Source organism: Seriola aureovittata, chromosome 14 (assembly GCF_021018895.1).
Source record: "Seriola aureovittata isolate HTS-2021-v1 ecotype China chromosome 14, ASM2101889v1, whole genome shotgun sequence".
Lineage (NCBI taxonomy): Eukaryota > Metazoa > Chordata > Actinopteri > Carangiformes > Carangidae > Seriola > Seriola aureovittata.
The window spans coordinates 22,948,105-22,962,182 of record NC_079377.1 but is presented as its reverse complement, the minus strand read 5'-3'; the positions used below and the strand labels follow the sequence as shown (position 1 = coordinate 22,962,182).

At 40.8% G+C, this 14,078-nt stretch overlaps 2 protein-coding genes across 2 annotated transcripts; both read right to left on the bottom strand.

Moving 5' to 3' along the window:
- Positions 1 to 422: 422 nt before the first annotated feature.
- Positions 423 to 4,788, bottom strand: crls1 (cardiolipin synthase 1). The gene is made up of 7 exons (XM_056396318.1): positions 4,210 to 4,788; positions 3,415 to 3,552; positions 2,847 to 2,976; positions 2,593 to 2,678; positions 2,357 to 2,425; positions 1,552 to 1,643; positions 423 to 984 (listed from the first exon to the last, which is right to left on the bottom strand). Exons 1-7 carry the CDS (start codon positions 4,639 to 4,641, stop codon positions 891 to 893), a joined length of 1,041 nt encoding a protein of 346 aa, XP_056252293.1. The 5' UTR covers positions 4,642 to 4,788; the 3' UTR covers positions 423 to 890.
- Positions 4,789 to 5,292: 504 nt separating this feature from the next.
- Positions 5,293 to 13,358, bottom strand: mcm8 (minichromosome maintenance 8 homologous recombination repair factor). The gene is made up of 21 exons (XM_056394749.1): positions 13,252 to 13,358; positions 12,002 to 12,319; positions 11,715 to 11,780; positions 11,548 to 11,630; positions 11,245 to 11,394; positions 10,922 to 11,019; positions 10,636 to 10,834; positions 10,332 to 10,417; positions 9,691 to 9,836; positions 9,412 to 9,486; positions 9,176 to 9,311; positions 9,059 to 9,089; positions 8,779 to 8,916; positions 8,624 to 8,684; positions 8,415 to 8,495; positions 7,909 to 8,104; positions 7,589 to 7,802; positions 7,283 to 7,492; positions 7,025 to 7,101; positions 6,530 to 6,719; positions 5,293 to 6,386 (listed from the first exon to the last, which is right to left on the bottom strand). The coding sequence occupies exons 2-21, from the start codon at positions 12,309 to 12,311 to the stop codon at positions 6,294 to 6,296; spliced, it is 2,640 nt and encodes an 879-aa protein (XP_056250724.1). The 5' UTR covers positions 12,312 to 12,319; positions 13,252 to 13,358; the 3' UTR covers positions 5,293 to 6,293.
- Positions 13,359 to 14,078: the final 720 nt, after the last annotated feature.

Below are 14,078 nucleotides of genomic sequence, written 5' to 3'. Positions count from 1 at the left end.
CAGGAAAAGCAGCAAATCGTCACAATGAAGGAGCCGGAAACAAATACGTGTTCCTGCTAGAAAAATGATGCTCAAAATTACATGCCAGTTAAATCTACATTATCAAACTAATCAATAATAGAATAACTGCCTTTAATATTTTGAAGCTCTAGCATTAAGAATACATTTTTTGAAGACTCAGGACCATCTAACAGATCAGGACCAAGAGGACGGGCTCCTGTGCCGCCATGGCAACACGTCATCTTTTTTGTTTTGTACCCATTTTTTAAATCCTCTGACTGTTGATTTCAGATGCATCAGCTGTCAGATTCATGTCTCATAAGATTAAACATTTGTTTTGTTTATCTCCCCTCAGAAAAAACCAGGCCTGCATCCAACAGTCACATGAACATGTGCACACAAACACAGAGACAAACCAAAGCTGATTTTCTCTTCTTTTTTTTTTTTTTTTAATCATAAATCATTGGTTTACAAAACTGACACTCATGTGACACTGATTGGGTTGACATCACAACCTCTTGATTGAAAAACTAAGAAAAAATAGAAGCTCTTGCCTGATCACTTGACATATACTTGACATGTGTGTGTATAGTTGTGTGTGTGTGTGTGTGTGTGTTAGCTGTTTCTATCTGTGTATGTTGTCCACAGCCAGTCAGCAGAGCTGTTGTTAGGCGTCTCTGTAGTGTTTCGCAGTACACCATCTGCGGCCTTGGTTGGTTTCCACGTGTCATTGCCACGGTGACTCACGAACGGTTGTCACAGCTACTTGGTTTCAATGCTCTTGGCGATCGTCCATCTGTCCGTCCGACTTTTGCCACGGACGATCAGAGTCTCTGCGGTGGCTATTCCCGGCTTTTGTTCTGGCCTCTGGGTGTTTCCTGGTGTGGCTGTCATGGCGATCTGGTGTTCAGTACCTGGACAGTCTTGCGCCCGTAGTGCCAGTAGCTATAGCCTGACGCCGCAGTTGTCACCGCTGTTACATACCTGCAAAATAATACAACTTATGACATATACTGCACTTCAAACAGCGGTTTCATTGCAGCCATCTGACTGGTCAGATTGTTTATTTTAAATATTTCTACCAGCATCATTTCTCCATTGTAGCAGGTTATTATTGTGTTATATGAGGAATTATTAATCATCCGCCAGTGGCTCGTTATAGTTGATTAACTGTTACCTAAAACAAATGTAGTGAATCATCAAAGTTGAATTGAACAGTCAGTTTGACAGTGTGCTGAAGCAGACTTGTATATAAATGTAGGTCACCGTGACACCGTAAAATATTTGTCCTGAGTCTGATTGCAACTCCAACTCACCCTGAGTTGTAGATTGAACTGAATCACTTAACCTGAACACTCTGCTGGAACAAACAGCATTTATGTACTTGACTGGGATGAAGTCATTTGCATTCAAAAGCCCTCTGCGCAATCACTTTTTTTTTTTTTTTTTTTGCTGTAAACACTGTGATGAAAAGTAAAAGGGCATTATGGATATTAAGGTGGAATGAATGGTGCCAGTGTGTGTATGCGTACGTAATAGACTGTGCTTTACCATATGCACTGCAGCAGGACACTGTCTGTATACTGGAAGACTGGAGCAGCTAGAGAGGCTGCGACCAGAAAGAGCTGGATGGCTGTGTTTACCTAACACAAACAGAAAACACACACAGTCAGAATAAAAACAATATGACGGCACAAGAACCGTTCTCATTTACAGAACAACTACTACTACTACTGCTTCTCTAACAAATGAAATTTGGTTCATTATTTTTTGTGCAGCTTATTCAGAATTTGTGGTGGAGCCTTAAAAGAACATTATGACAGCATTGATTCATGCTACAGAGTTTAGCGATGATAGCACTGAGGACTCAGTATGAAGAGTATCGCTGGTTAAAGATTCAAATTTTAAAGAAATGACTTTACGTCAATGGGATTAACATTTCCACCAGTACAGTTTGGTTCCTTCCCTGATTAAATTGCTTATAAGCCAATACATTTACATAATACATTTGCAGCCGTAATCCGTTTACTGGCAAAGATTAACACGATTATGACATTTGCATACTCAGTTTTTAATAATCAGTCCTCTACCTGCAAATCCATCAACTCTTCATCAAAATGACAATAAACCCATAGCTGAGTATAAATTCTGTAATTAACTGCCAGATTATCAGCTTCTGCATCTGGTGACTGTCATGCACAAGTTGTAAATTGTAAAATAGTCAAACACTCATATTCTGTGAGGCTCTGGTGTTACCAAATCTCCACTTTAGTGCAGCAATGTACAAAATGTTTTAAGTGTTAGAGTGGGTGGTTCTGTGTGTGTGTGTGTGTGTGTGTGTGTGTGTGTGTCTCACCTTGCTGAAGAGTGTGGGTTTGAGCTGAGCTGTGGTGTAGCAGGGGTTAAAAAATTTACTGAGTGTCACCTGCAGAAAAAAGAAAAGAAAAAAGTGTTTTTTAAAGTGTAATTTGGTAGTGCAGACCGCGCTGACATCACTTATTACTTTTGGCAGGTCTTTGAAGCGTCAGAGTTCAAATTCAATTAAATCAACACAAAAACTCGTCAAAGTGTTTATGATTTAATGTGTCTCACCGGTGGAGGTACGGTCTTGTATCTGACCCAGAAGACAGCAGCTATCAAACCAATGTCTCTGAAAATCACTAGAGCCGTCAGTGGAGCTAAAACAGAGGAAGACAATAAATAACCTTGTACATGTTGACATCACATCACAAAACAAACAGCTCTTTGATTTCTCCTCTATTGTTATTTATCATTACTTTTACTTTTTTGCATCTTGAATTTAATAGCACACGACTAGGGAGCAAAAACAACGCAGAGTCCAGTACCTGGTATGAGTTCAGCATAGGTGAGACTGACATATAAAATACTGACAAGAATTTTGTCAGCCAAAGGGTCGAGAGCGCTGCCCAACGCCGACTTCTGAGTTGGCCACGTTCTGGCAATGTAACCATCCAACTGAGTCAGAGAGAAAGACAGGGAAAGAGATTAAGACATTTAAATAAATAAATAATATTAATATTAATAGAGTAATTAATAATCAAGAGAAGCAAACGTGAAATTTCAGGGCCGTAAAGGAGCCTTGTTTCCTACTTGCAGTGAGAGGGTCAATACATCCCCTCCTTAGTTTCTATCCTAATCTGAACATGTCTGGGATGTGCTTCATTATAAAACATGTTTGCTTAGCATCGGTTAATTACATGTCCTGTATGTATCTGGTGGAATGAGCCGATTTTTCACTCAAGCCAGAAATTAAAGATGGCTAATGTACATAATGTTGTCTGCTCTGTTTATAAATTTACAATCCTGAACAGGTGAAAATACACAGACCTCAGCACTGCAGTGTCTGTATCTGTGTACAGATGTGTACAGATCACCTGTGTGTTTCTATATTACCAGGTCAGTTGCGCCAGCAAGTGCAAACAGAGCCAGACTGAGGTGAAAGTGCTGCTGGATGATCAGGTGACCCAGGAATGGAGCGAGCAAAATCCGGCAAACACACAACACGTTGGGGATTGTCCATGGGTTCTCATACTGCAGAAAAACAGATTAGACACATGTTAACTCAATGTGGAAAGTAAGTCAATGAAAACTAATTAGCAAATGCATTAATTTGTTGACATATCACATTTTTGTCAAGTACTTCCCCAGAGTACTTCCTAATATCATTAAATTAATCATTAAACATGACCTGAACAAGCGTCAGAAAAACAGATGGGTGGAATAATCAACTAAAAAATAACTAATTTATTTATTTCACATATGAATTATGAATGAGGTAAAACGTCTGGTTTTACCAGTTACAGATTTTTCAGTTTTTGCAAGCTAAAAAAAAAAAAAAAAAAAAAAAAAAAAAAAAGTAAGACTGTTTGAGGTACAACTAAATATTTTTAAGCCTTAAGCAGGATTTGAAATGATGCATCTTTCCAGCTGCACCAGTAATAACAATCTTATAACATTAAACCAGTGAACTAACTCTCTCTCTCTCATTCTGCAGAATGAGCATGAAGCATCAAATACTTTAAGTAACATTTACAATGCAAGATACTCTGTTGTACTGCTAAAGATATAAAAGCTTCTTCTATCACTGATACACACACTTTAAACAGGTGTGTTTCTGGTTGCTTTCCTTCTACCTGCTGCACACACACTTCACGTGCTCACAGGTAACACTGACAGCTCTGTACTCACCAGCTCTTTGAACTTGAACAGTCCTTGTCCAGGTACCGCACCGGCTTCAGGCCGGTCCGCTGCCGGGGAGCTGTCCGGTGTCTCCTTCTTTCCGCTGCAAAGCCCACGAGCATTGGGTGACAGCAGAGACCGGAAGCTAGCCGCTGACCTCTCGTGACCTCCCCGGTACAGAAGCACAGTACCTTGCTCGTGCCAGCCTGTCGGTTTTACCTGCGGGAGGATCCCACTCCAGCACCCGACGCGGCTGTCCGTCCCTTTGAGTCTGACGAGCCACGAGCCGCTCACCTGAGACCGCTTTAGCCTCGCGCACTCAGTGACAGGTGTTTGTCTGTGCCGCCATGACGCAGGCTCGAGCCAGCACACACCCGCAGATCGCGGCGACACCAGAGAGCGAACATTAGCAATCCTCCGAAAACACATCATCATCGTCATCACCTTCCCGAGCCCTCCGTTACCGACCAGCCGGTCTCGTGCTGTCGGTGTCTGGCTCCATGATGAAGTTTAAGAGTCTGACGGTCAGAGCGGAGGGAATCACAGCTCTTGTTAGCAGGCTGCCATGTTGCCGTAAATTGATACGGCGCACGACGTCGTAAATTCGCCAGTGAGACTTTAGTCAACAAGGCTTTTATTTTGAAATTAGACATTTAGAATTAGAAATATGAGCAAGAGACAGGGAAGTCTTTAAAATACGTCTTAGAAGAAGATAGTCAAATTTACATCAAGCATTTTAAAGGTGTGCTGTTATTAAAGTAAAATTTAGTACCAATTTATTTTACAGGTCAGTCGGAAAATAATTGGGTAAAGCTTTACTTTATGGGTCTTTGTTTTCCTTATAATTTTTCAATAATTTCTAAGGAATAACTGTCTAAATTTGTAAAAATAAAAAGGGAAGATTGATGCAGTGTTCAATTAGTTTTCAACGGAGTAATTCATTGTTATTGTTTATGTATAAAAAATAAAGTTACTAATGATCAGCAATTTTTGATTTTAATTTGATATCATGATTTGTGGTAATTGTATTCCAAATTTAAAGCAATGCCAAACCCATTGTGTAATATTGTAAAAACAAAACAAAAAATGCTGGTATTTAGAAAAAATTTATTAACTGAATGTTTCATGTTAACTAACAAATTGCATACCATACAGAAAGTAACCAGAAATAGCAGATAATAAAGAGCATCAGAGAAAAATGAGACGAAAAAAATGTATGCTTAGCTTTTTCGACGATCAAATTAAATGGGCAGCAGCTTTGGATATTTATATCATGACATGTAAAAAAAATATTGTGTGATTGCTCAATGTTTGAGTTTAATGAGAAACAACCTCAGTGGATGTTACCCATTGTTATCAAGCAACTACTTCTCTTACTGAGTGCAGCAGAAACTGTCCTATAGACTGAGGACAAGCTGCATCACTGGAAGCAACTGTTTCAATTAAACTGATCTTTACCAAGATACTTAACACCAAACATTTACACATAAATACATATGTCATTTTATATACATAAATATAACAATGAATAAATATAGCACATTTTAACTGTACTGAAGTGTTTCTAGTACAAAGTCATGTATGTAGAAAACAAATTGTATGGAAAAGTCAACAGTGAAAAGGTATAATCATGTATTAAATATTTATCAAATATAAGTACATCCCCATTTCTCTCAGACGCTCAGCACATCGTCCAAGTCTGACCTTACTTTGAAAATACTGGAAAAACAAGATTCAGCTACAGCTGTTGTTTGAAACAGTCACCATGTACCGTTAAAATAACATGAAAGCATGTGTATATGACTATTAGGATAAACCAGTCTAAACCCAGTTATGCGTTTAAATTCTGGAAAAAATAAATTATATCTTTATTTAGATAAAGATATCTGTAACAAAACCCATCATTGAAGAGGTGGGTCTTGTCTAATGTCTGTAATGTCTAATGCAATTAAACCCAAATCACAAGTACAATCAGTCATACATTTGTTTAGTTTGTTTTTTCTTTTTCTTTTCTACAGAGAGATACCCTTTTCATGAATCCCTGACACTGACCTGGCAGCGAGGTGCAGTTAGGAGTACGCACATATTCTGAATCAGACTGTCTGCAGCTGGTACAGCTTGGATCCTTTCTTCAGGAGGAAACCCTGTTCATTCAGGGAGCTCACCAGACCTTCAAAGTCCATCACCTAAAGCAAGCATACAATGTAATGATACAGTTTTTAGTATAGCACCAGCATCATTTGAGACCAACTAAAAATCTGGGGGTGAGTGAAAATTATTATTATTATTATGTTTGATGAGTTTTTAATCAAGTGCATGTGCATTTCACCTTGATGTTCAGTTTGTCTGCGATACTTCGAAGCATCTGTAGGTCAAACTGCTTCTGACTGGTCCTCTGTGCGTGAGAGTGCAGAGCGTTGATCAGTCGTTTTCCAGCGCTCCGCTGACTCATGCCTGATCCAAGCTGAGAGCGGTCAAAGTCCAGATTGCCCAGACCATCTGAATATGTATCAGCCAGACTGCACAACACAACACAACACAACACAACACAACACAACACAACACAACACAACACAACACAACACACAGAGGTAGAAAGAGAAATTTACATCTGACATTAGCTTCAACGCCCAGGCTTCACATGTAACATAAAATCTTGATGTTCTTACTTGATGCCGTCACAGTTACCAACTCTATAATGGTTTTGTATGGTTTCGATGTGGGATAATATGTTTTAAAATTCTCTCTCTCTCTCTGTATATAGAATAATCAATAACAACCATAGTTGCAGCCCTAGTACACACAAAGTCTCGCGTAGTGTCACCTGTGCTTCATGATCTCCACCACATCGTCAGCATCACTCTTGGTAGCCGTCTCTCTGAGGTCCAGCCTGGCTCTTGCCTACACAAAAACACACAGTCAAACACATACAGTTAAGTACTGGGACACTGCTTGAAAAATTCTCTCTCTTTTCTTCTTGTTAGCCTGAAACTAAAGCAGAAAAAGCAGATGCCTTAATTCACCACATGCCGCAAGGTCTGATGGGTGAATATGCCGACGGCCACAAAGACATAAAACCTACCTCGGTTAATCTAATTAAAGACTCCAGTTGTCTTGTGGTGATGGGTGTAGTGTCGGCAGAGTGCGACTGAGATCTTAGTGAGAGGTAGAAGTCCTGAAGTGTTTGTGCTGCTTCCGGAGAGAGCGAGGGATGGACGTACTGACGAGCATAGCTGATGTACTTCCTTAACAAGCAGGCTGGAATGGGGTCTACAGTTTCACCTGCGGGGATCTTGAAACAAACATGAAATACATAAATACAAAGGATTGTTTGACCGATACGAATCTCCTTCTTGTGTTCACAGTGCTTGTTTGGTCTGTTTTTTACCTGCAAGCGTTCAGACAGCGGCATGTCTGAGTGTTCTAGCAGGATGGAGGTGTCCATTTCACTGTTGGCCCTGGTGACTGTGGCACTGCTGGTTCTGCCTTTTCCTACCCTATTTGCCATGACGTGCTCCGACAGGCGGCGGTCATGTGACTCATCTGGGATGTCCAGGAGGAGGAAGACAACGTCAAAGCGAGAGAGGAGAGCTGAGCCCATTCTAAAGACACGAACATACATACTGATAATCAGTTTACAGATACACAGTAATATCATACAACATAGCTAAAAAATGCATTTCTTTTACTGACATTGACTTTACTCACTTGAGGTTCTCAGAGACAGTCTTGCCTCTGTTGTAATGTCCTCCGACTGGGTTTGCAGCAGCTACGACTGACGTTCTGGCAGGCAGAGAGGAAACTATTCCGGCCTTAGCCAGGCTCACAGACTGCTGCTCCATGGCCTCCAACAGAGCCTGCTGCTGGTGGCCCAATTTATCAAACTCGTCAATGCAGCACAAACCTAAAGAGAACAGGCGGAAAGAGAGAATAAAACGGATGCTTGAGTCGATGAAGTGAACCCAGTCCCGGTACACACACCTGGAACACGGCGGCCCACCAGGATTTGTCCCGGTACGCCCCATGGCCAGTCTGACTATAAAAGGGTTTCGTTGTACCTCGGTGGTGCGCATGTAGCACGCCGGCGGTCAGAGTGAATACCAATAGGTAATAAACGTCTAAGTGAGCTAGTTACTTCCATTTCCTGTACCCATCGTTTCAAATTAAAAAGGCACAAATACACTTTTAAAACCAATGATTGTACTCTTTCCTACCTTGGTCAGCCAGCACCAGGGCTCCAGCCTCCAAAGCATAATCTCCTGTTCCTGCATCTCGGGATAAACTCACTGTTAATCCTAAAAAAATAAAATAAAATAAATAAATACTACATTCCCAACTTGGTAATGTTGCAATAAAACTGAATAGCTGTTCAGAAAGTAAACACATGTAATATAATTTGGGGGGAGTAGTACTAACAATTTACCTGTGGTGCTGGTGCTGTTGCCACATACGTAAATTCCTCTGGGAGCGACGTTGCACACTGCCTGCACAGAGAAAAACACAAACAGAGTAGTATTACAATTACAACCTCAGCTAAGGAGTGACAAAATGACAAGTGGTTAGTAATACTTGTGTTACCTGTAACATCTGACTCTTCCCCAGTCCAGGGTCTCCCACCATCAGGATGTGTGGGTCTCCTCTGACTGGAACGCTGTTCTTGTCTGTGTGTTTCTGTCTGCCACCAAACAAGGCCAAGGCGAGGGCAGCTTTCACCAGCTAGGGACACAAGAAAACAGGTGTACCGTTTATCTGGTGTGCATTATATTAGTGTATTCAACCAAATCACAAGTATCTCTTTGTGATGAAAGTTGTTGTTGTTCTTAATGTGGATAAAGGTGCAGTGCATTGCACAACTCACGAGATGGCCATAGATGACAGGACACAAAGAGCTGAAAGAAAGAGAGAGAGAGAGTGTTTGTTAAAATAGGACTAATATTAAAACTACATGTAACACTGTAGGTAATGAATATCTTACTGTACTATGAGTCTCAGTAAGTCAGGCTGAGACTGGATCTCCTGGACGGCATACAGCTCTTTCAGACTGAACTCCTCACCTCCAGAATGATCTTCAAGCGACCCTCTTGACCCCTGACCTGACTTGGAGTGCTGACCTACACATCAACAAAAGACCCACCTTATTGCTCTGTTATATGTACCTGCATAATTCAAGACCAACTAGAAAAATACAACACACAGAACCAGCTACAGTACCTTTAGTATTACTGACTGATGTGGCTTCAAGGTAGAGGAGGAACATACACTGATCCCTATTCCCCCGGGAACTACCTGCAAACAATAAGTGTGTTATTTGTGTGTCATGTTTGTCGTCACTGTGACAGTGGTTGTGAGAGCAGAAGAGCACTTCATATTCAGTGGGGTCCAAAAGTCTGAGACCACTTGAATGGGAAAGTGGTCTCAGACTTCTGGACCCCACATATATACAGTATATATTTAACTTCCTACGCTTTATGTGTCTGAGTGTGTTTTTACCATCGCTGGTAACTCTAACTATCCCTGTCACAGTTACAGTGTCTCCAGGGACGCAGCTGTCACAGAGGTCGGAGGTCAGCTGACACTCCACGGTGCGTGGGATTCGTCCAGTCTCCCTCTGCTCTCCACTCATCAACTCCTGCACCCTGAAGTAGCATCAATATCAAATAATATATTTTTGCATCAGAATATGTTCTGAGAAAAGCTGGGACATTGTCACAATATTCACTTTTTATTAGAGCTTACCTGCCACAACAACATTTTGTGCAACTTCTGATAAAGTGCATTTTGCACAATGACCAGTTGCTGTAGCTGCCACTCTGATATGAAGATATTTCAACGCCCTCCCTCCCAAATCCTTCTGATCAGAGAAACAGCTAATATAAACACATTCTCTTGGTCCTGATTCAGATTTTTTGGTGTTCCCATGTCAGCGGCTTTTCTAGTACCTAAATTTAAATGGTGCCTCCTCTTACTTATGATCAAAAAGAACAACTTCAAATTGTCGTTCACGGACCACTGCTGGAGCCGAAACTGTACATTCTCTCTTGCCCTCAATTAACAAGTGTTACAAGGATTTTAGTTCGCCACGTCTCAACACAGTTTTTCCACTGTTGTTCAATTGCATATGATATACTCACTTGATAATCTGCCAGTCTACAGTGTGTGTAAGAGGAGAACTCCGGCTGGGGGTGAAGGAACGACTGCGACAGTCAGGCTGGATACACTAGGCGATAAAAGACACATGTACATACACACAAATGTAAACCATGATAACAAAATGCTGTCAAAGATCATTATGTGCACATTCTTATGAGGAAATTGTATGTTACGTGCACAGTATTGCTTATGTATAAGTCGAGGAAATATTAGAATACGGAAAAGATGTTGCAGGAAAAAAAGTGAGCTGGAGCTATGTGTGTGTGTGTGTGTGTGTTTGCATACCTTGGTAGGTGTTGCATATTTCCCATGCTGCAGTGGCAGAGACTGTGTGTGTGAGCAGCCCAGACATCTGAAGGCCATCCTGGTACAGAAAGGTCTGATATTGCTAACTCTGACCACTGTTCCCTTCACACAAACCAGCCGCCCAAACACACTGGCACGCAGTGTCCGCAGCGGAGTCAGCGGTTCATAGTTATACAGCCTGTGGAAAATTTACACAAACAAAGTCATCGTCATTCACAGTCCGCAGTAGTGCAAGGGTCAAGCAAACAACTAAATTGAGCATCACCTCGCACTAATGTGAGGGATGTTGATGATTGGCGTGTTAACAGGAAGCTCTTCCCCTTGCAACTCAGCAGCCTGTTTCTCCAAATCTATAGTCAACACCTGAAAAAAACAGGCACACACACACACACACAGATATTTTTATAATTAGAGAGAGCTGCTACTAATGATGTATGTAAAGAATTAATTTTCAGTGTTCATCTTCACATTAAATATTCATTTATCAAGGCTTATAAGTATTTAATAGACTATAAATATTCATGGTATGTATATGTTCGGAAGATTATAGATTGCAACACACATGTAGCAGCAACTGTGTGTGTGTACCTGGTGAATAGCCACTCCCAAACAGTTGAGTATCAGCTCTGGCTGTTCCTTCAGCTCTGTGGTTAGGTCAGGAAGCGCTCTACACACAGTCTTGTCTCCAGTCAAGTCTGCGTAATCCACCAGAACGCTGCCCTGACGCTCAATCTCATCCTGCACACAAGAGAATGCTCCTTTTAACTGGCATGGAATATTTCCCTTCCTGTCATAAATACCTAGACAGGCAGACAGACTATATTGAGAAATGATAACCCCAACAATCAGTTTATTAAACAGAAAGGTAGACAAGCAGATAGACAGACCAACCTTGTCATACAGCTGAATCTTGGAAGTGAAATATTTCTCAAACACTTTAATCTTCTCCACACTAGGTGAGCTCTGTATGAAGCCTGCACAGAGAAAGTCACATTATCATGATCATTATATCATAATCCGTGTCCGTATCATCATGTGAAACACAGCTACACATGTACCTTCTGTGAAGTAGAGTGCCCATCCTTTGTACGGACACAGTGCATCTAGGGTAGTCTGACAAAGAGCTGGAGAGAGAGAGGGCAGTCAGTCAGCAGTGTTGCATCTTTTTATGTATAATTTCATTGTCATCAGGTAAATGTTGGAGGAACATCAGATGTTCATATTTCATTTGTTTCAGCTGATGTAAAATAAAAGCTTCACCCATGTTCTTCTTTTCTGTGCCAAACAAGAGTGCATGCAGATTTACTGGATATATATGTCAAATGGAAAAGCAAATTTGACTCACCTCTCTGACTGCTGAAGGTATTAACTGATCCTCCTGACCCAGGACTACCTCCACCTCTCCACCCTCCTCCTCCTGAACCCCTTCCTCCTCCCCCTGATCCTCCTCTCCATGGTCTACTCCTCCATCCTCCTCCACCTCCTCTCCATCCTCCCCCACCACCTCTCCATCCTCCCCCACCTCCTCTCCATCCTCCACCACCTCCTCTCCATCCTCCACCACCACCACCACCACTTCCTCCTCCTCCTCCTCTTCCTCTCCATCCTCCACTCCCACCCCTCCATGAGCCTCTCCTGGATTCCCCTCCACTCATTGTTTTCCCTAAAACAAAGCAGGAAGAAGCAACAGAGCAAGAAGTAGTGAGAGTGACAGCAAAGCACAAAGCAAGTCAGTAAAATACATGTGTGCCACAGACAATGATGATGCACTAACCACAGAGGCATCCTAGAAAAGTTATCTACTACATAATTTGTTGGTGACATATATTAATTTTCCCATCAGGCACTGGGGCACAGGCATGCATGTGTAATGAACGTATGCCAAAATAAAAATGAGAAAATCTTTGTTCTCTCCTGCTTAAATTAAAAGAAAACTGCTTTAAGCGACTAAGCAGCAAGCAGTGGAAACACGTGAAGTACTAAAATAGCTTATTTAAGCTCTTACAGTGCATCTTTAACATTCACATAAGACAACATCTAAATGTATTAATGTAATTTAAAGAACTGAGCTTCAATTTGTTGCACTTAATGCAACTGTTCATTTTCATTTACTTATTGCCCCAATAAACTGTTGTGTTCCTCCATAACAAAATGTCACTGTACTGAACAGCCAACTCGTCCATCTCGTGCAGACCAAATTAAACTCTTTATGAAAATACCTTCAACTATGACGAACTACCTCAAAGTTAGCCATACAAACAATTTGCTAAGCAGCAATTTATCGTTGTAAAATTTACAGTTAATCAAACGTTGGGAGTTTGCTAGCTAGTAACGTTCGTACCTTTTGCTACAACCGCATAACACGGGGAATGATGAAAACACGATGTCGAACACTATGTGTATTGTTAACATTAATAACACACATTGTAAAATGTCTTAAACTATAATTTTTTCGAATTCAAATCTTCTTTGACGTTAACTACAGAGTTTATTTTGACGTTATCCTTGTTAGCTAACTTGTTATCTGTTATCGTGCAGGTTTTTACGAAATGTCCTGGTAAAACACTATAAAAGTAACGTTGGTGTGACACAAACCTTTCGTTTTGCCTCAAGTGAAATGGTCTGTCGATTAAAGAAAATCGAAAGTTTGCTAAGTTCACCCAAAGTGTACAGGCACTGACACACTGATGTTTACACTGTCAAAGTTCCCTCCATTGACGCTGAAACTTCTTCTTCGGCTTTTATTTGCAGGTAGATCACACGCTCAGGCCTCTTACCGCCCCCCGGAGGACACCAGTGGTACTACACACACACACACACACACACACACACACACACATATATATATATATATATATATATATAAAAAAGAGAAAGTGTTATATGGTATATGTGTGACTAATTGTGACCCACCATGTCTGAACTAGTGTTTGTCTTTTACTGTCATTCAAAGGTATCCACACTGAAAACTGAATGACTGGTGCCAACAGAAGGAGAACCTAATTTATGGACAAAGGAGACTGCATGGATGTCATTAGTTCTCAAAATGGGCTGTGATGATGGTGATGATGATGATGATGATGATGATGATGATGATGATGATGATGATGATGATGATGATGATGATGATGATGATGATGCCAGAAAAACCACTTCCATTTATTGGTGATATTTAGAAATGTCAAGTTGTTTAATACGGACATGTGAAAATTGCCATGTTCTTAGGAAAAATGGCTAAAAATAGAATGTTAGTCTTTATAAATAGTATTTTCTCATTTAACATCATGGCAAGAGTACTTGACTTAATGGTCAGTGTTCACAGATTCAGTTTCTTGCCTTTTACTTCATTTCTACTGTTGAGTCTTGAGTCTTTGAAAGATTTAATGACAGATATAATCCAACATAAGAGGTTATTTAAAACA